The sequence below is a fragment of the Pseudorasbora parva genome, chromosome 3 (genome assembly GCF_024679245.1).
Source record: "Pseudorasbora parva isolate DD20220531a chromosome 3, ASM2467924v1, whole genome shotgun sequence".
Classification (NCBI taxonomy): Eukaryota; Metazoa; Chordata; class Actinopteri; order Cypriniformes; family Gobionidae; genus Pseudorasbora; species Pseudorasbora parva.
The window spans coordinates 22,839,444-22,864,413 of NC_090174.1; the positions used below are offsets into that span (position 1 = coordinate 22,839,444).

General features: G+C 37.6%; 1 protein-coding gene across 1 annotated transcript in view; it reads left to right on the forward strand.

Moving 5' to 3' along the window:
• Window positions 1-360: 360 nt before the first annotated feature.
• Window positions 361-24,970, forward strand: part of otpb (orthopedia homeobox b) — an 89,225-nt gene continuing 64,615 nt past the window's right edge. Inside the window, exon 1 of the mRNA XM_067440050.1 lies at window positions 361-397. Within this exon, the coding sequence (XP_067296151.1) occupies window positions 376-397 (22 nt within the window). The 5' untranslated portion in view covers window positions 361-375. The remainder of the gene's footprint in view (window positions 398-24,970) is intronic.

Genomic DNA, 24,970 nt, shown 5'->3' on the forward strand with positions numbered 1-24,970 from the left:
AAGTCCCGTATTTTACCCTTCTTTCCCGCCGTCCTCCCGTATTCGTATTTTCCCGTAAATCTCCCGTATTTTAACCTGCGTTATTAAAAAATAATAATACCGGACTAAAAAAACAAAAAAAAACATTTCCAATCTGAGCTCTGTAACTAGCCTCGCGATAACTGCCATCTGCAGTAGCCTACAGGTGGCCGTTGTCGCGAGGTTATAGTGTGTGAGGTCAGATGACGACGAGTGACAACGCGGGGAAAAACAAAACAGACGGATGATGGACGTAACTAACGATAGAGATGGAAGGCACTCCTGCCAAGAAACCCAAACCCTGTGTAAATACCGTGATCAATGGGACAGCGAATTTAATTTTCTGAAGAGGAGCAGATGGGGGACAGTCACGCGTTTTGTAAGTTTTGTAACTGCGACTTCATCATGTGCGACAGGGTAAGATCTTTTAAAGTGACAGTATTCACTTATAATGGCAATATCAAGAACAGAAGTAATTGCTCACTAAATATGCACTGTTCTTGAGTAAATAACTTCAGTACCTTTAAGAAGGATTAACCTATATATAATTCTTAACTTATGCAGTGCAAACTAATAACAATTTATGTATATTTCCCACTCGATAAGTTGTTACACATGTAGGAAGAGCACAGGTACAAATAAAATGTATTATTATTATGGCGTTATGTGAAGATTTAACCCCCCCAATCTATCCCGGATTTTGATACCCAAAAGTTGACAGGTATGACCTCCGTTCATCATCGGAACACAGTTTAATATATTTTATATTTTAGTCCCAGAGCAACTATGCCCACTTTACGGTCCATGTCCAGAAAGCTAATAAAAACATAATCAAAGTAGTCCATATGTGACATCAGTTGGTTGATTAGAATCTCTTGAAGCATCCATTTTGGTCCAAAAATATCAAAAACCATGACTTTATTTAGCATTGTCTTCTGTGTTCCTCCAAAAAGATTCAAACGGTTCATGAATCAGTGAATCAATCAATGATTCGGGTCGCCAGTGTCACGTGATTTCAGCAGTTTGGCAGTGTGACTAAGAATCTTACAAATTGTCATGCAATTATTAATGTGAATTAATGGTACTTCACATCACATCATCATCACTATTGTACACCCCAATACATGTGCCGTGATACAAAATTAAATGGTATTGTTTCAAAACCTATGCTGTAAAATAATGAATTGTTATAGATCATTTCTCATCCAAACAGTGATTTAAACTGCTGGAGTGCGCTTCTCGACCCCCACACTATTAACAGTACTCGTAATTTGGGTCAATATTTTGTTTTTGTGGTTGCCTTTAATCCCACTCTTTAAACTCCCAAATAAAACTATTTGAAAAAATTTCCAACTGGTGATGGTCTCGATCTTCACGTCAGAGAAGTTTCGCTTCTTTGCCGTCTTCCGTGTGTTCCGTGTGATAAATGAGGGCCATTGACTGTTTAACCGCTAATCGATAGTAAGAATTTTGACCGATTAATGCTATCAGTTAAATGAGTGTTTTTTAAGCTTTTGTTTGCTGCATAGTTAAAGAATATGCTGTATTTGTTAACTCACACTTGCAACCACACGTGCCAACACAGACATATTTCACAAAATGAAGCAATGGAAAGAAGAAGCCTACTGTGTGGAACCATTTCAACAGAAAGGGTGACGAAGTAACTTGCAAAATATGTTATGCAATAACATATATAATATATGTAATTATATATGCTTATATGTAAAAAGAGCAGTAGTACAAGCTCTTGACTGGTGGAAAGCAAATGAAAGGCGCTTTCCCGAGGCTGGCCACTCTAGTGAGGCGTTGTCTCTATATTCTCCGGGCACCAGTGCCATCGGAAGCCTTGTTTAAGGTGTTCCATAGTGTTGTTTTGGTCAAGTTTATTAAAGTAAACATTGTCCCGTATGTTCTTCTTGCCACTGTTTCTTAATGGTTTATAGAACAATTACTCCGAGTCGCCCTCTGTCGTTTCAAAGAACAGCACAACGGCGAGAGCGATGAGTATCCCAACAGTTATCAAAGGCGCGTGCGCAGTCAGCGCTGTCTCTCACTGCGGAGACAGACAAACGTATCAACAAGTTTTTCTGCCATGGGTCTAACGGTCAACAGGCTGTGCTCCAGATGAACCCACATCATATTTTATTTGACAAAAACTACTCCGTTCTTTAAAGCTTCGGATTCAGTGTATTTTTGGTTTTGTCATTTTAATTTTAAAGTGAAAATATTTAGTGTAGGCCTTTTTATTTTATGCTTTTTATTATTTTATTCTGTTTTCTTTGTTGTCAGTAACGCTGCAGTTTTGTTGTTGAGTTGTTCTCTATGTTCTGCTGTTTGCACAGTAAAATAAACCAGTGAAAATGTCTTTTTAACGTGTCACAGACACTCATTGATTGTATTTTTATGTAATGCCAATTCAGTATTATAAACTTGTCGTTAATAATAGATTGATGAGCATCGGTTGTTGGTCGGGAAAATTAACCAAAATGAGCATCCCTAGTGAGATCGCTTTCATTGAATGACAGATTTTAGTGATTATAAAGGGAGCGGTCTTTGCGCTCTTTCTAGGCGATATAAACATAATAATTAATAGGCCTATAATATATTCAGAATTTGAATAAAACTCTTGTTTTCCATTGTTGATAAGCGGCCACGCTTTAATAAACGCGGAATTCATTCTCGAAACCGATGACTGACAGGGATAAATGTTTATGTATATCGAAATCAGGCGCATATGAATCTCAGGAAAACACGATTCCTGGCTGCATGTCAATAACCATGGATCACTGGATCTTTGGTAAGTTGTAAGGAACACTATATCGAGTCCAGTTAGTTTAAACTAAGGTAAGTTGTAAGGAACACTATATCGAGTCCAGTTAGTTTAAACTAAGGTAAGTTGTAAGGAACACTATATCGAGTCCAGTTAGTTTAAACTAAGGTAAGTTGTAAGGAACACTATATCGAGACCAGTTAGTTTACTGTTTGTTTTACTTGCGTTTTTGCCTATTAACTTCAGTCCCGGCTGAGGGGGCATGTTCTGGCGGGAAAGTGGCGTCAATGCATACCGTCTCCGCTTTATGATCTCTTGTTTCTGCTGCTGCTTCTTGTTGTTGGGTCCTCCAGAGCTGTTATAAGTATTTAAAATGTTTTAAAATTAGTTGTAGTCGCAATAATGATAATTAAGATGATTACAAACAAATATGTTCAAGGAGTAAGGAAAATATGCTATTGCTCTCCACTTGATGGTTATACCACGACATATTAGCGTCATTAAATTAACTTTTTTATTTAAATATATAACAGTGAGAACCATGTGAAAACAACATAAGAGTTAATATCTACTTGGCACAAGGTTTTTTTATTCTTATAATATACTGTTATATTAACCCAGCTGCCAAACACATTGTCACCGTCAAAGGATTAAACTCAATGAGGACCCTGATTATATAGTCTCAGGAAAGTCTTTTAAATGTTTTTTTAAAGCTCAGCCTATATTGTAATATTTACCTTTTAAATGCAAATGATGATCTGTAATTAAATGGATATCACCCTGTTAACAGGGCTCTCAGAGTGTACTGTCTTTCCCATTATTTATTATTTGGCATTTTATGATAAATGGTGGATAGCAGTCAAAGCTGATTACACACTGCGCTAGAAGTGCAGTTTACTGTCAAGAAGAAGACCGATTGACTTTATATTTACATACTAATGAGAAGGAGCACAAACTTACCAAAAAGAACACTGCGCATTCATAGGGCGCGACATTTACAAAATAAGGCTGATGCCATGCAAATTTTAAATGAAACCTATTTAGAGTAATAAATGGAAGGGTCCCTTGGTAGACCACACTATTTGCATTTCCATTTTCAAATTAGAGTGGGTGACTCCTTGCATTGCTGCTGATGAGACAGTCACTGTTGGTGAAATTGCTGCATTTTCCAGGAAGTTTGTGCTAAGTATGACTTTTATGACCTTCTCTGTAATTTATTATTTGTCTGTTCAGAAATGCAGCCCTCAGGATCTATTATCTATGGCAACCTTCATAAAGAGGCAGAAATGGAGACAGAAATACATAAATGAAAAAGGCATAAGGGGCTTGATATAATCTATGCTATATATTATATAGTTCATACAGCTTATCACATTCCCAAGAATTCCCTTTTGACTATACATTTTTATATGTAGTAAATCAAATCAAAAATCACATACGGTTTTCAAATAATTTGAATAATTTATTACAAATGCTCTGGGAAGCTCAGAAACACCTGGATGTGATCCACTGTGATCTATAAGAATTGCTTGCTAGTTTAAGCGATGTGTTCATAAAAACCAGTCATAAGTGGATAATGTCACGCACAGAGGAGATTCAGCCAGCCTCTATTTTTCAAAATGAGTTTGATGGACGCCAAACCATTGTGAAAGTGCTGTAGATGGGGCCAGCGTTCTGCAACATATTCTGACTTATCAAGCATAGCTTTAATGTGCTGCAACTCATTGCGTGCTCTATGTTCAAGTGTATTAAAGGAAATAAAGGGAACAATTCTGAGTAGGAAACAATGAGTTCATGTCTATTCAGTTTTTAAACAATGCAGAGATTTAGAGATTATATATATATATATATATATATATATATATATATATATATATATATATATATATATATATATATATATATATATATATATATACAGTATTGTTCAAAATAATAGCAGTACAATGTGACTAACCAGAATAATCAAGGTTTTTAGTATATTTTTTATTGCTACGTGGCAAACAAGTTACCAGTAGGTTCAGTAGATTGTCAGAAAACAAACAAGACCCAGCATTCATGATATGCACACTCTTAAGGCTGTGCAATTGGGCAATTAGTTGAAAGGGGTGTGTTCAAAAAAAATAGCAGTGTCTACCTTTGACTGTACAAACTCAAAACTATTTTGTACAAACATTTTTTTTCTGGGATTTAGCAATCCTGTGAATCACTAAACTAATATTTAGTTGTATGACCACAGTTTTTTAAAACTGCTTGACATCTGTGTGGCATGGAGTCAACCAACTTGTGGCACCTCTCAGCTGTTATTCCACTCCATGATTCTTTAACAACATTCCACAATTCATTCACATTTCTTGGTTTTGCTTCAGAAACAGCATTTTTGATATCACCCCACAAGTTCTCAATTGGATTAAGGTCTGGAGATTGGGCTGGCCACTCCATAACATTAATTTTGTTGGTTTGGAACCAAGACTTTGCCCGTTTACTAGTGTGTTTTGGGTCATTGTCTTGTTGAAACAACCGTTTCAAGGGCATGTCCTCTTCAGCATAGGGCAACATGACCTGTTCAAGTATTTTAACATATGCAAACTGATCCATGATCCCTGGTATGCGATAAATAGGCCCAACACCATAGTAGGAGAAACATGCCCATATCATGATGCTTGCACCTCCATGCTTCACTGTCTTCACTGTGTACTGTGGCTTGAATTCAGAGTTTGGGGGTCGTCTCACATACTGCCTGTGGCCCTTGGACCCAAAAAGAACAATTTTACTCTCATCAGTCCACAAAATGTTCCTCCATTTCTCTTTAGGCCAGTTGATGTGTTCTTTGGCAAATTGTAACCTCTTCTGCACATGCCTTTTTTTTAACAGAGGGACTTTGCAGGGGATTCTTGAAAATAGATTAGCTTCACACAGACGTCTTCTACGAAAAACCTTGATTATTCTGGTTAGTCACATTGTACTGCTATTATTTTGAACAAGACTGTATATGGGATAACATCTTGGCTATTTTGCCTGTTTAAGTTAATTTATGTGCCGCCTTTTAAATAAAATTTGTTTGACAGAAACTTTCTTTAATAGCCTTTATCTGACCAAGTTCTTCTGTGCTTCTTTTGATAGTTTCATTTTTTTGTGTGTGTGTGCAAAATATTAGTTGTTTTCATGCCTTTTGAAAGACATTGCACCATTTCATGCTTTTCATCTTCAGAAAGATCTTTATTCCTCTCGATATTGCATGAGAACTTTGACATGCAAAATAATGTGGAACAACCTCTTTAAGTAGTTTTTTTTCAAGAAGACCTGCAAACTACTGATGCTTTCAAACACAAGCACTTTCTTTTTTTTACCATACATCATGGACCTGGTCATCATCAGTGATGTTTCCAGGGGTAGTGGAGTTTTTTGGGTCTTCCAACAATCAGACAGCCTCACCCAGATGACCCAGTTGGGGTTGATCAAGCACCGGCTTGTGTCCAGGTAGCACTACCCCACCCACAGGTCTCCTCTTCTGATCCATCTTGAAGCAACTTCTGCTGCCTCCGTGGCCGACCTAATGCGACTCTGTGACCTATGTCTACTGTCTCCTCAAATGCCTAGCATATTATAATCCCTGCAGAGAGACTGGGCTGGAAACCCTCTGCATCTCACCTTAATGGGCTTGCACCTTGCTCTCCATTACTTCAGTACTCTTGTATCAGCTCGATGTACTTGGTTTTCTTCCTTTCATTGACTTGCTTGATACGGCCCTCCAAGGGAGCTGTAAATTCTAAGAGGATAATCTGTTTGGAGGATTCTGAGATCAGCACCATGATGTGTGGCCAAGTATGGTGAACCATACTTGGAATTTGTGCTCTGCATTTAACCCATCCAAGTGCACACACACAATAGTGAGCTCACATATACCGTCAACACACACGCAGACACTGGGCAGAGGTTATGCATAGTAAAACTAGGCGTTGTCAACGTATGCACAATCTTCTGCTGACTGGGATTTCAAAAAGGATTTTTGCGTAGGTTCTGGCATACACAAGGTTTTATAAATCTTTAAAATATATATACAGTGCCCCCTTGAACTTTGCGACCTTTTGCCACATGTCAGGCTTCAAACATAAAGATATAAAACTGTAATTTTTTGTGAAGAATCAACAACAAGTGGGACACAATCATGAAGTGGAATTAAATGTATTGGATAGTTCAAACTTTTTTAACAAATCAAAAACTGAAAAATTGGGCGTGCAAAATTATTCGTCCCCCTTAAAGCTACACTGTGTAACTTTTTTAGTTTATTCTTAGCTAAAATCACTTAGTTCTTTCAAAAATATATGTGCTCATTAATGTATATTTACTTCTTTCAAGTAATAATGCATTCTCGTAATATTATAATATACCATTGAAAATGCATAAGTGTTAGGGGTTCGGATGGTGGTCGCCATGTTGCTCCTCCATCTTGAAAGTACATTTGCCAAAGAGGGACATACCCGTAAATTCAAGCTTCGCTTTTCGCGTTTTTACACTCGATGGCACCGTGTCGAATGTGAAGAGGAGGATTGCTTGAGGCTGCTATATGATGATGGAGGTTCACTCTTAAGCCCCTTTCTAAATGCACTTCGGACCCGCAATATTCCCGGAACATTGCCGGGTCGCCTTCTGTGTGAAAGCAACCACGTCCCGGAATTGATTACCGAATTCGACCCGGGTCGGGGACCTAGTAGCATTGCTGGATATGTATCAGAGTCGCCAAGGAAGCGGAAAAGAGAATTAAGACGGCAACGCAACGGGCAAATCAACAAGACAAAAGTAAAAATTGGAGTGGCCTTTCCAAGATGGAAAGAGCTCATGAGGAGCAACGATTTTAAAAAGAACGCCGATGTTGCCTGCTTTCTTCTCGACAGGTAATATTAATTCAGCCTTTTATTGTTGCTTGGCTAATTATATCATGGTGTGCTGAGCATAACACTAGAACGACGTCTAGGATAGTTTTCCTCGCGTCAATGATGAAAAAGTATTGTTTACCTGTTTAACATAAATCAGTGTTCTATGACGGATAACATGAGATTAATATTTGAATTGCATTATAATTTGTTTGCCTTACGCTAGTGATGTCATATAATATAAAGAAAAACGATAGCACTGATAAAAAAAGTTCCTTTACTAAGATTACCTTGCATTCGTCTGGAATCTGATAGCTGATGTTAGCAATGAAATGGTAAAAAATAACGAAAACGTAAAACTATTATTCATTTTACATATATTAATTTGATCATAGATCATTTGGCAAATTAAATAACTGCAAATTATAATAGTTTTCAAAAGTAACCTCATCACTTGCAACACTCACAAAGAGGTTGAACTGGAAGCCATGACTAAATCGGCCACCGTAGGAGTTGAAACGAAATCGAAATTAAGAGGAACAGAAACTATTATACACTGGATGGTCATATACCATTTCACCACTAGATGGAGGAAAATATCACACAGCGTAGCTTTAAGTTAATACTTTGTAGTGCCACCTTTTGCTGCGATTACAGCGGTAAGTCGCTTGGAGTATGTCTCTATCAGTTTTGCACATCGAGAGACTGAAATTTTTGCCCATTCCTCCTTGCAGAACAGCTCGAGCTCAGTGAGGTTGGATGGAGAGCATTTGTTAACAGCAGTTTTCAGTTCTTTCCACAGATTCTCGATTGGATTCAGGTTTTGGACTTTGACTTGGCCATTCTAACACCATTCATTCATAAAAAGTCTGATTTTATCTGACCAGAGCACCTTCTTCCACATGTTTGGTGTGTCTCCCAGGTGGCTTGTGGCAAACTTTAAATAACACTTTTTATGGATATCTTTAAGAAATGGCTTTCTTCTTGCCACTCTTCCATAAAGGCCAGATTTGTGCAGTATACGACTGATTGTTGTCCTATGGACAGAGTCTCCCTCCTCAGCTGTAGATCTCTGCAGTTCATCCAGAGTGATCATGGGCCTCTTGGTAGATTTGTAGTGGTCTGATACTCCTTCCATTTCAATATTATCGCTTGCACAGTGCTCCTTGGGATGTTTAAAGCTTGGGAAATCTTTTTGTATCCAAATCCGGCTTTAAACTTCTCCACAACAGTATCTCGGAGCAGCCTGGTGTGTTCCTTGTTCTTCATGATGCTCTCTGCGCTTTAAACGGACCTCTGAGACTATCACAGTGCAGGTGCATTTATACAGAGACTTGATTTCACACAGGTGGATTCTATTTATCATCATTAGTCATTTAGGTCAACATTGGATCATTCAGAGATCCTCACTGAACTTCTGGAGAGAGTTTGCTGCACTGGAAGTAAAGGGGGCAAATCATTTTGCACGCCCAATTTTTCATTTTTTGATTTGTAAAAAAGTTTGGAATATCCACTAAGTTTCATTCCACTTCATGATTGTGTCCCACTTGTTGTTGATTCTTCACAAAAAAATAAAGTTCTTTATCTTCATGTTTGAAGCCTGAAATGTGGCAAAAGGTTGCAAAGTTCAAGGGGGCCGAATACTTTCGCAAGGCACTGTATCTTTTTTTTTTTTGTGCATATGCAAAATCTAGCTTTTATGTGTACGTACACTTTTAGGATGAAATTTATGGAAAGTTTTGATAAATAAGGCCCCAGATGAGGTGGTCCTAACTGCTGGGGATACTGTCTTTCCAGCCCTAAAAAAGTGATGGCCTTCTCTGCTGGGTGTAAGTGTTTGCAGTGGGTGATCTTGCTGTCTTCTATGGCCTTACCTTCTATGGCCTAACCTCAATTCCTGTCCTAACTGTCCTTACCTCACTGTCCTGCCCCCTGTCCTAACCTCAATTCCTGCCTGAGACTTTTGGGTCACAGGACTTATGGTATTACAGCACTTTCCTATTACAGATCACCATAAATAATCCTCTCAAAGCCCTCCACTGTGGGGATCGGGACCTCATAAACTAAGATGGCCCAGAGAATCATTGGAAGGATACAATGTTGGTATATCCAGGCATTGAAATTGTCGGATAAGCCTGACTTGTCCACTGCAACTAGCCAAACTTTTTGAGACTTTTTCTAAGGTGGTGCGTAATTTCAGCTTTGAGGCAGGTAAGTTGGCTGCTCCACTTCTGCCCTAGTTTCTCAAAAGCTTCTTGCAGAGTGTTACACAGCTCTGCAAGTGGTCCCTTCTCCTTCTCTGTCACTTCCTTTAACCTCCACCTAGGGCTGGGCGATATGACGAAATATATCGTCTGGACGATATAAAATGTCTATCGTTTTATATAAGGCTCTATCGCTTACGCCACGATTAGGCGTTTATGGCAGAATTTTACGTCAAGATGCACCTCACGCCACGGCATTCCCATGCACGCTGCAATACATAAACAAACATGGAGGAAGACGGTAGTAGACACGGTTCAGACCAGGGTAATTCTCAGAGTAATTATGCCAGAGTGGTGGCATAAGCGCTCAAAACAAACTTCAGACACAGACGCTGCAACAGGCTTTTACGCGTGGCACACCATATAGCCATATATTGAAATATTTTAATGGCAGGTGTAGGGATGGCGAAAACTAAACATTTTCTTGACCGACCACGGAGCCTCATTAGCCGGTTGAAACCGGTTAACCGATTAGTTTAAAATATGCTGCGCTATTTGAAATAACAGCCGCGAGCCGCGCTCCCTCTGTCTCTCTTTCGCTCTCTCACTCACACACACACGCGCTGCCGCCTCCCTTCCACTCACGTCACTTTTTTTAAATCCCCCACAGCGCGAAACACGAGTCCCGCAAACACGCCGCAGAGGAGCTTGTTTGTAATCAGAGGACAAATGGCTACTTAGTTTCGAAATGGTTTGGGTACAAGGTGATCGCGTTGAAAATAAAGGCATTTGTCCAGCGTTAGAAGCTAATTTGAATCATCGCCGCGGCTCATTTAAGAAAATGACAGCTCCGAAGAGACGCCGCTTTAGTTCGAGGTAGTGTTAACAATAATAAAGAAAGACGATCAACACCTTATGTGTTACCACTGAAATGAAGATGTAATATATTTCCAAATCTAAGCCCATCTTAAGCGAAATGCACCCTTCATACTGTCGTCTGCCCTGACTCTAACCTCAAGTGTTTACTTTTTGCAAACCTTGTGAGCGCGCAAACCCAAACGCTGTGACCTCGCTTCAAATGTTTTTATTGGTTTATTAAGTAGCCTACAAACAGGCGAGTTATGAAAAATTGAGTGCGAGGGATATGTTCAATCACACAAAAAGATTTTGGAATGAGACGGCCACCTGTAGTAGCGTTTAGTCCACTGTCTATAATAGCCTAATTTAGAGATCACTTTTTGATTTATTTTAACCGACAACTTTGATTGGTTAACGTTAGGGGTGTCCATGGTTAACCGATTGACCGATTAACCGTTAAAAATTGCGTAACCGAGTGAAACATTTTGCTCGGTTAAGTGGCGTCAATGACGTGCCTTGAATTTAGTTGTAATATATGTTTGCACCCCTAGAGACCGCCAGAGTGCTCCCAGACATTTGTAATATCCACAAAAAGAAGTCAAGACCAGCTTTCTAAGCGGGCAATGAAGCGGGCAAAGAAAGCGTGGGAGCACTTTAAAAATGAGAGTGACGGGGCAAAATGCAAGTATTGCAATGCAGTGCTTACCGCATTTTTCAGGCTATAAGTTGCTCCGGAGTATGAGTCGCATCAGTCAAAATATGCGCCATGAAGAGGAAAATAACATACGTCGCACTGGACTAAAAGTCGCATTAGGGCAGAAGCAGAGCGGGAGCCGCGCGCGCTGTGCATAACGGATCAGAAGAAAGAAAGTTTGAAGTGAGAAACTTGTGAATGACTAGAGAAAAGCAGACGTTACTTTAACTGTAATGAAGAAAATAAAAAAGCTAATCGCGGACTGAAAGCAAGATGGCCAGAGCTGAAGGGACGAGTCCACAGATGCTTGAACTCTCTCAAGAGGAGAGGCGCCGCCGCGCGAGTCAAACGCTGTCTGTGTGAATCATTCTCGGCTGCATATTTTACTAACGTTACATGCTCTAATCGTGCAGGCGCCCTCGCGGCCACTCGCATTGCTCGTGAACTGGAGCGCATCTCATCCTAATTTAACGAAACTCAGCGTACGCCTCGCAGACATGAAATAGATCTTAAGAAACTTGAAATGTCTTTTAACAATTTAAAACGAAAAGAAATAGGCTACTCTCTGATTATGTAATCCATGATGTGCATTTCTCTATATAGGCGCGTTCACTACGGAGATGGCGGTCGTCAAATTAATAAACTAAAAATAACCCTGACGCACACTATGGTTAACCGAGTATTAACCGCTAAGGGCCTCGGTTAACGGTTAATGAAAAACTTGAAAACGTGCAGCCCTAGTTAACGTTGGTACGGTCAGCCATCGGTCAAACGGTCATCGGTTAACATCCCTAGGCAGGTGTTAACTTTACCAACAGTCTTGCTTTAAAAAAAGGTTCTAAATAAAATAAAAATGTAGTCCATACTACCTTTATTTGTTTTGTATATCATTTCAAACTGCATTTCCACATTGCAATTTTGTATAGACTATTCATAAACTGAATTAACAGAAAAATTGCTATATCGTTATGTATATCGTTATCAGGATATCAAATGAGCTATATCGGGATATGGAATTTTGGCCATATCGCCCAGCCCTACCTCCACCTAAAACTTTTCAGGTCCTGTCTGAGCTGGTGGATTTTGACCGCCCTGCCCTGCCGCAAATCTTTCGGCAGCTAGACTGATGATGATGTTGGTCATTGTCTGAAGGTGGTGATCAGCATCACCCTTGGTAGTTGCCTCCAAAATGGCATCAACATCCTAATCAAACTGCAGCTACTCCTTCTCCCTGTAAGTTTGAGGCCACTTAACCCATTGAATTTCGGATGCTCTGGATGGGTCTGAAGCTTGAGTCGCTTGGAGGTTCTGAGCACTCTGGTTTGATTCTGGACCTCGCTACTCCTGCTTCTCACCAGGCCCCTGAGCGCTGTGACTCTTGCACCATCTGCATGCATTTAATCTTAGCCCGATGGATCTTCAGGCCATGCGCATTCTTGCACACCTTGCCGCACATGCAATCCATTATCAAGTGTCTGCATCCTTTGGTACATCAATATAGGATCAACTGAGATCTGAAGTCTTTGTAGAAGCAGTCTGCATGCTGAGGTGCTTGGTTTTGTACACCTTTGGCAATGGAAATGAATGGAACGGCTGAATTGAACGATTTGGATAGGGTCCCAATACTTTTGGCCATATATAGTATATATGAGTTCACGTGTTCACACTAACATATAATCAGATATATGTATTTGGCGTGCTGTCCAAGGAGAGGGCTCCAAGCTCGGATCTCATGAACCCATCTCATGATCTCATGATCCCCAATTTAGATGACGTAAAACCTGAAAAAGTCAACTCAAAACTGCATCTCAGGTGTGGTGGATAGGGTCAATATGTTGAGACCAATCAGACACTGTTCTAGAATGTGGTTGAATTGGATTGATCGCTCTGATTGACAGGTCTTGATTTACAATAGAATAGGATGATTTGCTGTGCACATAGCTGAAACAACGCTGCAAGGTCATCACTCATCAACCATCTTCTTATTAATTGTTACTTATTTTTTACGTAATTATAAATTAAGTAATCATATCAAGCATTGAAAACTAAATAAATCAATAAATTGCATCACCTTTCCTTGGGATTTCTCAGCAATGTTGTAACATAAGAAGCTCCAAACATGATCCATATCTATTTTGTATCTATCTAATTTGATATAAATCAAAATTGAAAGGTTTTCTATCAAATGAAATGTACTTGATGATACTTTGTTTGTAGATATTTAAGCAATTATATAAAAATATGCCACCTAGATGTGAAATCATTAAAAATGCCTTTAGTGTGTAAGGGGATACAGAGACAGTCAACAAAGAGCTTACATATCACTTATATAAAGATTAAATGATCAGGATGCGATTATATTGGATAATCATAATGACAAGAAATCCTGAGAAATCCACAGCTGCAAAAATCAGAGCATCTCATGTAAACTTCTCAATTAAAACAACTACAACACAAATTGGTAAGAGTTTTATGATGTTCTTATTTTCCCAACGTTTTTTTCTCACAAATAGGTTATCATTTGCAGTCTAAACATAACCATTACACCTTTGCTCTGGTTAACTCAAGCTGTTGAGATAATGTGACCAGCCTTTGGAAAATGAGGATCAATGGGCTTTTTCTGTCAGACTGATACTATGCCAACAAGCACTGTAGTAATAACAGTGTCTGATTAAATAAAATAATTTAATTAAACCATTTTCTGTCATTAACAGAAGCAGAAACAAACATACACACAACACCGCAGACGGACTAAAACTGGCCTCTGTGACCAGCGTCCTGCTCAACCATGTCCTTGCCGCCTATCTCCCGCACCCTGAACTCCCTATTACTGATGCTAATTGCGCTAGCTCACCCTGCTGCTTCCATAACAAACCAGCATAATGCCCAAATTATGACTTTATTAATGTAAGTCAGCATCTAATGGTTTTAAAAATGATTTATATTGTTTTTCCTGTTCTGAACAAATTCAATCTGTAGCTCGAATTAACTCAGGCTTTTCATCATTAGAGAGTTTAAAAGCCTGTTATCATTGCGTTTTCATCCTTAATTTCACATCTGAAACACCCTAGAAACCGAATAAACATTATGCTGAATGTAAAAGGAACACAAAAAAATCTTTTAGCCTATTTTTATGTGCAAATTATGAAGTGAAATTTTGTAAAGCGCACATCTTGAAAACCCGGATACCTAGAAATACAACGAAATTTAATACAGTCCACCTCTTCCTACAACCCCATTACTCTTAGCATGCTGTGAAATTCTCATCTTACACACATTGCTGGCCAGGGCCATGAATTATGCATTGTGCCAGAGAAATCCTCAATCTCACGCTTCAAGACCACCACACATTACCCTGCTTCTGTCTCTATTACTAAGATGAATTGCTGAATGGGGGATATTTGAGTGGTTATGGTTCTAACTTCATTGTTTGTTTGCTGTGTAAAATCTCTCTTTTGTGCGAGTCTCTTCTGTCTATTGAAATAACAGTGAATTTTATGGCTTTTTAGAGGGTGAAAATGATTATAGCAGTGTTCATGGCTTAAAGCGGTGTGATACTGAAATAACTGTTGTGGCGATGTGGATTACGCCTCTTGTGCTGTTCCAGAGAAAAATCATGATTTTACAGTGCTCAAAGGTGTGTAAACATGGTTTGAACTAAATAACTGAGATGGTTGCACAAGAGTGAGCTTTGTCATCTGCAAAAAAAGCACATTTTTGAAACATGATGATCATCTGAGAATAGTTTGGTCTGAAATGAATCATAATGTTTTTGGGATCTGGGACTAGTTGAGGGTTCCATCCACACACTGAGTCGGTGACCTCCAATTCTAAACGATCATTAGTGTCTCTTCCTCTAAAATGTTGGACACACTTACAACATTCTAATAGTCCTTCTCTAGTATGCACGATCATTCACTGAGCCCCTAATACCATCATGAAATGTAGTCACGCTAATGATAAAATATTAGCTATGCTCCCGGTGTCATAATTTAATCTCAGCCTGGCATTTGAGGTCAAACTCTGCCTTAAACTATTGAACCTCTTTCCACAATATTTTGTGTTCACATGTGTGTACACAGACAGTTATAATGCTGTTAAAAAAGAGGGATAAAAAGGTAACACTTTACAATAAGCTTCCATTTGTTTACATTAGTTTACTACAGTCAGAATTATTATAAGATTGTTAACTAAGTAAAACTAAAACTTTTAAAAAACGTGTTAATTGAAATAAAGCTAAAATAAAATATTAGATGAATATCAAGGCAACATTTATGTTTAGTTTAAGTTAAAGCACTAAAATTAAAGTGGAATAAAAATAAATTATATCTGATTAGTAATATTTAAACAAAAATAATAAAATATGACAAAAGCACATAATATCACTTAAATTGAGAACTAAAAATATAAAAGTCAAACTCTAAACTCAAAATATGAACAAAACACTAACTGTAAAAATACTTCTAATGCATTGATTAGTCTTAATTAATGATCATTTCAACATTTCCTTCATTATTCAAATCAAAAGCTGTATCTGTTAATATTATTTAATGAGCCTGAGCTGACATGAACTAACAATGAAAACTTGTATTTAATATTAACAAAGATGAATAAATACTGCAACATATTTGCTAACTATTGGGTCCTTGTTGTAGAGTGTTATCAATAAAACCATAAGAGTGTATTAATATTTACGGCAGTGTTGTTTAGTGTATCTCTTTTCCCTTTTTTTCAAGGCAAGCTGCTATGTATTGTGCCGCGAGCACCGTTATTGTGTTTGACCCTCTATCCAGCTGAAATAACAGTTTGACATTAGAATGCTGAGAAAAATGCATTTAATCCCTCTTTTCAATAGGTGAGCGACTGATAACTTTTCACTCATAATTAACTCATCTTGAAATGAGAGACATTTGGAGGAAATTGAACTGTCAGCCAATGGAGTCGTGCATTTGACCTCATCACAGCGAATGGGGCCCATCATAATTTGTTCATTTGGTGCCTATCAGTCTGGCCTCATCCTCTTCTTGCCAATCCGCTGACCTCCCTCTCCGCAATTCCATTTGGTTCTGTTTTAATTATGACTCAGCAAATCCAAAGCAATAGCAAAACCCACCCTGAGCTCCCCTCGACTGTCACTCACGCTCTGATTGACACGAGCCAGATAGTCTGAGTGCTTCGGGGAAAATTGAAGCAGTGGGCGCCTAAAATGGCTGTTTATATGTCCTCTCGCAGTCAGGCTTGTTCATTTGTGCTGTTCGTCGCCTGCCTTTCTTGCTCTTGTTGGTAATATACATAATGGACATAGCAGTGCATTAACATGTACTTGTCCACAGTTCTTGATATGATTAATGTAAATAGGTGAAAAGGCTTTTAACATTTCTGATGCAAAATGTCACCCAGCACAAGGGTTCTTCTTGAGTGATTCACCAACAGAGTAGTAATTAGTCCTATCTTGACAATGCATCCATTCATATACTAATTCTCAATGCTTCAATTAAGCAAATGTTTTCCAGATTGAAAATGCCACGCTGTTTGCCAGTCACAACTCTATTGAGGGCGCTTTTGGCTTCGCTCAAGCAGTGCTCTTAACTCTAGCTGATGTGGTGTGGAATGGCACAGGCAAAAATATTTTTAAATCCAGTTTTGTTGTTCTTTAGATGCATTTCAGTGTACGGCTGCTTTCTTGTTTTCGCAGAGACTTTGATTATGCTCGGTTGTTTTCATCAGGATTAGTGCTGAATCAATTTGAGATTTCCAGTGAATGCTTGAAAATGCAACCGTCTTAACCATCTGGGTCCAGAATGTCGCGACGACAATGTAACGACACAATTTCAACCTAGACTTTTTTTTCATTTCCCTCAGAACCGCCGTCACGACGCAGAGAATTGCCCGCTATGTGATTGTATCTGTCAAGCATTCACCCGCGGGCAGTTAATAGGCTTAACCCAAATGATTTTCTGTCCTTTTCTTTGGGCAATAGTCTCAAACTGGGAATTTGTAATAGGCCAATTTGTTAACCTTCTCAGGGCAGGAGCATTTAATATGTGTCTGGTCAGAGGAGGTAAAGACTTCCTGTTGATAAACCTGGATGTGTTTGTCTGCTTTTTGACCTTTAAAAACAATGGCAAGAATTAAAAAAACAAAGCAACCAAGGATTGAAAGATTTCTCTGAAATGGGATTTGTTGAAGTATGCTTTTGCTCACCTTCCTCTCATATTAAACACACAGGTCCAGTAGTAATTTATACGCAAGAATAGTTCTGTGATGGTAATCCTGCTCAAACTCCACTTGTAATCACCAGTCTCCATCATGATCATACAAATGACATCCCCTGCTATTGATTTTATGCAGATGATCCCCGATACATTTTGGAAAGTATGAATCGCTGTTAATGTTTACAGTATTAGAAAACGATTACCTAACCATATGCCTCTGAGTAATTGTTTATTATTTTTCAATTAGGCAAACACTGATGATCAATGATTTAGAAAAAAGGGCAATGAATAACATCAACAGTTATAGATTTGTTGCCAGCATTCAAGATGAATTGTTTTAATGATTTCTACAATGGCATTTCAATGGCATCCAGTGTGCCATTTGAGTCTGAATGCAGATGATGTGGACTGTTGGACCGCAGGTTGTTAGTAATTTTATTCAGAAGAATATTATTGTGGGTGTAACAATACACTCATGTACTCTTAATATACTTTTGATGCATATACTCTCACTTTTAATTGATGAATATACTCTCACTATACTTTAAATAAAGCCAAAATAGAGCTAAAATTTTTTAAAGTTTTTTGTACGCCTACTTTGATGGACAGTCAACATTAAAATACTAAAATGCATAATTATGTTAGATTGACTACATATAAATGTTTTTTTTTCTTTTCTTTTTTTTTCGTTAACACCATGATGAAGCTGCACAATGGACATTATAAAAAGCGCAATACAAATAAAGTTGACTTGACTTGACTATTTTGTTAATGCAATTTATTTATTATTATGGTAACACTTTAGTTTAGGGTCCAATACTATTAACTAGTTGCTTATAAGCATGCATATTACTAGGATATTGACTGTTTATTAGTACTTAAAAAGTACTTATTAATGCCTTAGGTCTAAACTATTAATCAGTAATTACGAGTTGATGACGATGAAAGTCGTAAGTTAATAGTTAGTTCATAGTGAGAATTGGACCCTAATCTAAAGTGTGACCATTATTATTAATAAATAAACTTTGATAAACTCAAATGTGTGACCTTCTGTGTTTACCTGATGCACCTTTACCATTTAAACTTCAAACTTTCATTTTGGGTGAACTATAATACATATTGTTACGTGTTTGTATTGCGAATATTGTGACACAATATATTTTTACACCCCTATTATAAGGAATAATTGGAAACATTTTATTTTACAGTGTCCTTGTTACACGTTACATGTATTTACGATAGTAATAACTATAAATAATGCATGATTACATGCACCTAAACCAAACTCTAATCATATAGAAAGTACATGTTAATTAATATTACAGTACTCAAGTGTATAATTACACCGTAACAAGGAAATCATAAAATAAAGTGCAACCAAATAATTATATATGTTGTGTTAAAATTTCAAAGGTTCCTGAACAGGTCCCACTTAATATTGGGTCTATATAACTACTATGTACTATCATATCAATTAATAATTTGATGTAATGCACTTATTTATGTAATTAAATCTTTAATTACACTGTTGACCCTTGACTTACACCTTAACCAACCCTTAAACCTACCCATACCACCAAACCTGTCCCTAACCTTACCCGTATCCCACCTCAATAGCAGCACAAGTGTTTTGAGTAACACTTTATTTTACTGTGTCCTTGTTACATTTAGTTACTTTAGTAATAACTATAAATTATGTATAATTATAGGCAACTAACCCTAAACTTAACCCCAATCCTAACCCTGCACTCTCAGAAAAAAAGGTGCAGTGCTGTCACTGGGGCGGTACCCTAAGGTACCAAAGTGAAAAGGCACATCTTTGTACCTTACTCACCTCTAAATGGTACATTTTAGTACCTTAAAAAGCACATCATTACTTTAAGAGTGTGAATTAGTACCTTGAAGGTACATAGTAGATGTTAGTACCTTTTCGGTTTTGTACCTTAGGGTACCGCCCCAGTGACAGCAATGTACCTTTTTTTCTGACAGTGTGAGCTTATAGTAAGTATGTAGCTAATAATTATTACACGGTACTTAACTGCATAATTACACTGTAACACAGACACATTAAAATAAAGTCTTTTGCAATACAATATGAACAAAGAAAGCACTTATTGTTGATGTAAGTAGTAGTTAAGGACACCTAATATAAATATAAAATGTGGCCAGTGCATAATGCACCTTTCATGATTTTCAAAAATCCCCCATAACACACATTTAATACATATGGAATCCAAAATAAATATCAGAATTGAATACACACTAAAACTAAAATGACATATAAGACATCAAAATGTGCTGTTTTCTCTTTTGCTCCCTCATCCAAACCATTATTTACTTCACATACAGACAAAATTGATCTTGATGCAGTGCAGTCAGAGTCTTAATTGGCCAGCCCTACAGCAGAGAATGGAATCCAATGGTCTGGCTTTGAATCGATGGTCTAACCAGAGAGGGTGTGGAGGTAGAGACTGCACAGCGAATGTATGATCAATCAGCCTCAAGTGATTATTAGCAAACCTCCAGCTACAGGTTTTGTTGCCAAGAGAACACGAGACAAAAAGACTCGTGTGATTCAAGCGATAGGAATGCCGGAGGGTTCTGCGAATAATTGGGTGCAGTGTGACGCAGGTCTACCTGAGAATTCACTCACCTGAGAAGAACAGCACCTCGACAGATGCTCGCGTGCAACCCAAACGCTAATGTGAAACAGACCAAACCTAAAAAGGACAAACAAACTGCTCAGCTATGCAAATGACCTCATAAATGAGGCTGGGCATGTGTGTTGTGCTGAATAATTACTGTGAAATTGATAATTGCGCCGTTATGTGAGATTATGTCTGGTAGCATGACGAGCAAGACCCATCTTGGCGTACCATTCCTGGATGTCAGAGACAAGGTCAGAATGCTCCACCGTTGTGGATGTAGACGTATGGTGATAGAAACAGAGAACAAGTTGAATCGTTTGATTTAGTAGTATGAAATAATAATTGAATTAATTACAGATATTTATTTTAATTAATTAAATAAAATAAAAAAATCTGTACTTGTTATGCAAGGGTAGTCAACATGAAATTATCCTATAGTACACATGCCCTGCAATGAGATATTATGGACCCACTTTATATTAGGTGGGCTTAACTACTGTGTACTAACATTTTAATTAATCATTTGATACAATGCACATATTATGTACATACATGTTTTTACATTGTACTTACATTTTTAAAATACCTGCATGTAATTACTTCTGTAATTCATTTCTGTAGTTACATTTGTAATTACACAGTTGGCACTTCCCTTACACCTAACCCTACCCTTAAACTTACACACACCACCACACCTGTCCCTAACTCTACCCGTATCCCACCTCAATATCAGCAGTAGTGTTTTGCAATACAATTTGAACACAGTAAGTACATTGTACGTATTTGTTGTTGTAAGTACATAGTACTTAAGGCCACCTAATATAAAGTGGGGCCGATATGATAAATGTATATTTTTAAGATTATGTCTTAGAAAATAATGCATTTATTTATTTTCTTTTACAACCTCATATTAATTGAGAGACTACATATTGGTACTTAAAATAAAATCATCACAATATAGGGCTATTTAAAATGAGCTACTGAAGGCAAAAGGTGTTTAAAAATTATTTAAAAAAAAGTCGACATTTCTGTAAACAGAGGAAAAACTCTTTCCTTTATACATTCATAAATAATTGATAAATAGAAATGTCTATAGGCCTTTTATGCATCCGTCCATAAACAGGGTCCTCGTTCGTATAGGATTATGCGGGACAAATTGATATATTCTTGATGTCTTCCATTATAGCCTGAAGGACGGTACGCAATGTTTTGTTTACTTTGCTTGAATCCGTAAAGCTTTGAATTGGTTGGAGCTCAGGCCGTAAAAGCAGCACCGTTCTCCAAGGGCGTTTTGCTGAGCGCTTCTTCTCAATCTATATCTCTTATCTGTGGTTGTTGATGATGTATCTGAGCGTTTGTGGCAGCTGTGTGTTACGTCTAATAGAGCAGAAAGCCTGCTCAGAATAAAGCTATTTGAAAATTTGTTTATGTGAAATATTTGTAAATGGAAGCAGGTCTCTTGGCGCCTTCACGTCACGTTCTGGTGTCATTCTGGATTGTGAATTTGATGGGGGATTTAAGGCTGGCAAATGGAGCACATGTTCAAGCAGATCACAGAGACTCTTGCCTCCCCTCGGTGGCTGCCGTAGCCGATGTTCAGATGCCAGCGGTGTCTGCTGACGTCTCCTCAGTCATTCTCCAAGAAATCCCCTTTGGTTTCTTGGAGCTGTGAGTGTCATATTTGCTCTATTGACAGTGCATGGATCTTACTATATATTTTTCTGCCTTTTTTTTTTTTTTACACTTTTTTTTCTGACAGTACAGATTTGTCTAGAAAGATCTTTTTTTCAGAGTAACTCAATATGTAAACATCAGAAGAAAAACATGGTGCGTGCACTGCAAAAATATTATTTCCTACTCAGTATTTTTCCCCTATACACATTTTTAAATTTAGATTACTTGAGAAGCATTCTAAGGTATTAAGTCTTGTTTTCTTGTTACCAAAATGATGTGGGTTTTTGCTGAAAACAAGAAAAACTGCCAATTGGGGTCAGAAAAAGAATCTTGTTTTCCTTTTGAATTAAGTTATTTTTTTCTGACCTCATAAAACAAGACGCAGGGTATGTTTAAATGTACTAAATCCTCGAAAAAGACTCAAATTGCTGTATTATTCATGCCAGGCCAGTAGTTGGCGAAGCCAAACTTTGTAAAGAAACAATACCTACTGTATAGACTGAACATGAAATACAAACGCACATGACGCCACCATTTTTGTAGTTTACACAGTGTTGAAAAGGTTTTTTTTTTCTTTTCTTCATTTTTAGTTGAAAGTTGTCTTGTATGGCACCCTCCATATCTTAATTAATTTTTTTTATTTCTCAAGTAAATGTCTCTTGATTTAAGAATGTTTAAATATTTGTACGGGAAAATTAGACAAAAATACTGATTGAAGATTGTTTTGTTAGTTTTTTTGCATTTTGCAGTTTTAGCAAAATAAGTGAACTCAAAGTTGGATAGAGCATGTTTGATTTGGCTTCAAATATGCATAAAATGTGTTTGCCATTCACAGCTTTCACTTATTTATGGTTCTTTTCCATTTAGTCCTTCAACGCAACTTATACTCTCAGTCCCAAGAATTGTGCCGTTTTGGCCTTTTAACCAGCTCTAGCAATTACATTTGATGCTCCTTAAATCTGACACAGTCGCTCCCTCCAAAGCCTCTTTTCCAGCTCAGCAATCGAGACAATATGTTTGCTTACTGCACTGCTTGCTAAGTGTTCCTTTGCATATAAATTAATCTTGATTCAGTTGACACTGTCATGCTGAGTGGTACAAATTGCCCATAGCAATAAAGCAGGCTGAATAAGAAAAAAAGCCAAATTGCGGCACTTGACATGATGTTTCTTTGCTTTATGCCAATACATTAGCAGCACGTAATGAGTGCTCTGTTCTGAAAAGCATGGTATACTGGAGTTTTAATTTTACTTCAATGGAGCAGCACCATGTTTTTTGAAATCCACGTCAGACAAATCATTAACAATGTGGATGTTGAGGTTAAATAGGAAGCAATTCATTCACTTGTACAAGCTCCGAGTACCATCCATCATTCTATTTGCAGAAGCTTGACAAAAGTACTTGGCTTTAAATAACAATCCATTTGCTCTTGGTGCTGGGCAAAACAGGTTTTTAGGCATTCGTTTACAGTGCATAGCCATATTCATTTATTCAACTTTAATTTACAAAGAAAAGAACAAAATTCAAGGATAGAAATATGAAAAAAAATACATAACATGCAACTGCACGCTATGAATCATTAGTTAAGAGTAAATAAATAGTTCATTCATAATTTATAAAGCATTAATATACATTAGTAAGCAGTTTATAAATACAGCTGTAAATGCTTTATTCTTTATTTATAAGCATAATGTATTTAATAATTGTATTTTCATACTTTACTAAAGATTAAGTATTACATTGTTTACAAACAAGTTGTCAGTGATTCATACGATCATTTAGAAAGTGCAAGTAAAGGATTAATAAACTCTAAATTAATACATATTATTTAGACATAGAAATAGTTAATAAATGCTTTATTAACATGTATTCCTACTGTCAGTTCTGGCAGGTCACGTTAGTCAAGCTCGCATCAGCTGACTGTCAACTGATCACGTCTACCTATAGGAATAAGATGACATCACAGCATGCATATATATATATATATATATACAGTCTTGTTCAAAATAATAGCAGTACAATGTGACTAACCAGAATATTCAAGGTTTTTAGTATATTTTTTATTGCTACGTGGCAAACAAGTTACCAGTAGGTTCAGTAGATTGTCAGAAAACAAACAAGACCCAGCATTCATGATATGCACGCTCTTAAGGCTGTGCAATTGGGCAATTAGTTGAAAGGGGTGTGTTCAAAAAAATAGCAGTGTCTACCCTTGACTGTACAAACTCAAAACTATTTTGTACAAACATTTTTTTTTCTTCTGGGATTTAGCAATCCTGTGAATCACTGAACTAATATTTAGTTGTATGACCACAGTTTTTTAAAACTGCTTGACATCTGTGTGGCATGGAGTCAACCAACTTGTGGCACCTCTCAGCTGTTATTCCACTCCATGATTCTTTAACAACATTCCACAATTCATTCACATTTCTTGGTTTTTTTTCCAGATTAAGGTCTGGAGATTGGGCTGGCCACTCCATAACATTAATTTTGTTGGTTTGGAACCAAGACTTTGCCCGTTTACTAGTGTGTTTTGGGTCATTGTCTTGTTGAAACAACCGTTTCAAGGGCATGTCCTCTTCAGCATAGGGCAACATGACCTGTTCAAGTATTTTAACATATGCAAACTGATCCATGATCCCTGGTATGCGATAAATAGGCCCAACACCATAATAGGAGAAACATGCCCATATCATGATGCTTGCACCTCCATGCTTCGCTGTCTTCACTGTGTACTGTGGCTTGAATTCAGAGTTTGGGGGTCGTCTCACAAACTGCCTGTGGCCCTTGGACCCAAAAAGAACAATTTTACTCTCATCAGTCCACAAAATGTTCCTCCATTTCTCTTTAGGCCAGTTAATAGATCTTTGGCAAATTGTAACCTCTTCTGCACATGCCTTTTTTTTAAACAGAGGGACTTTGCGGGGGATTCTTGAAAATAGATTAGCTTCACACAGACGTCTTCTAACTGTCACAGTACTTACAGGTAACTCCAGACTGTCTTTGATCATCCTG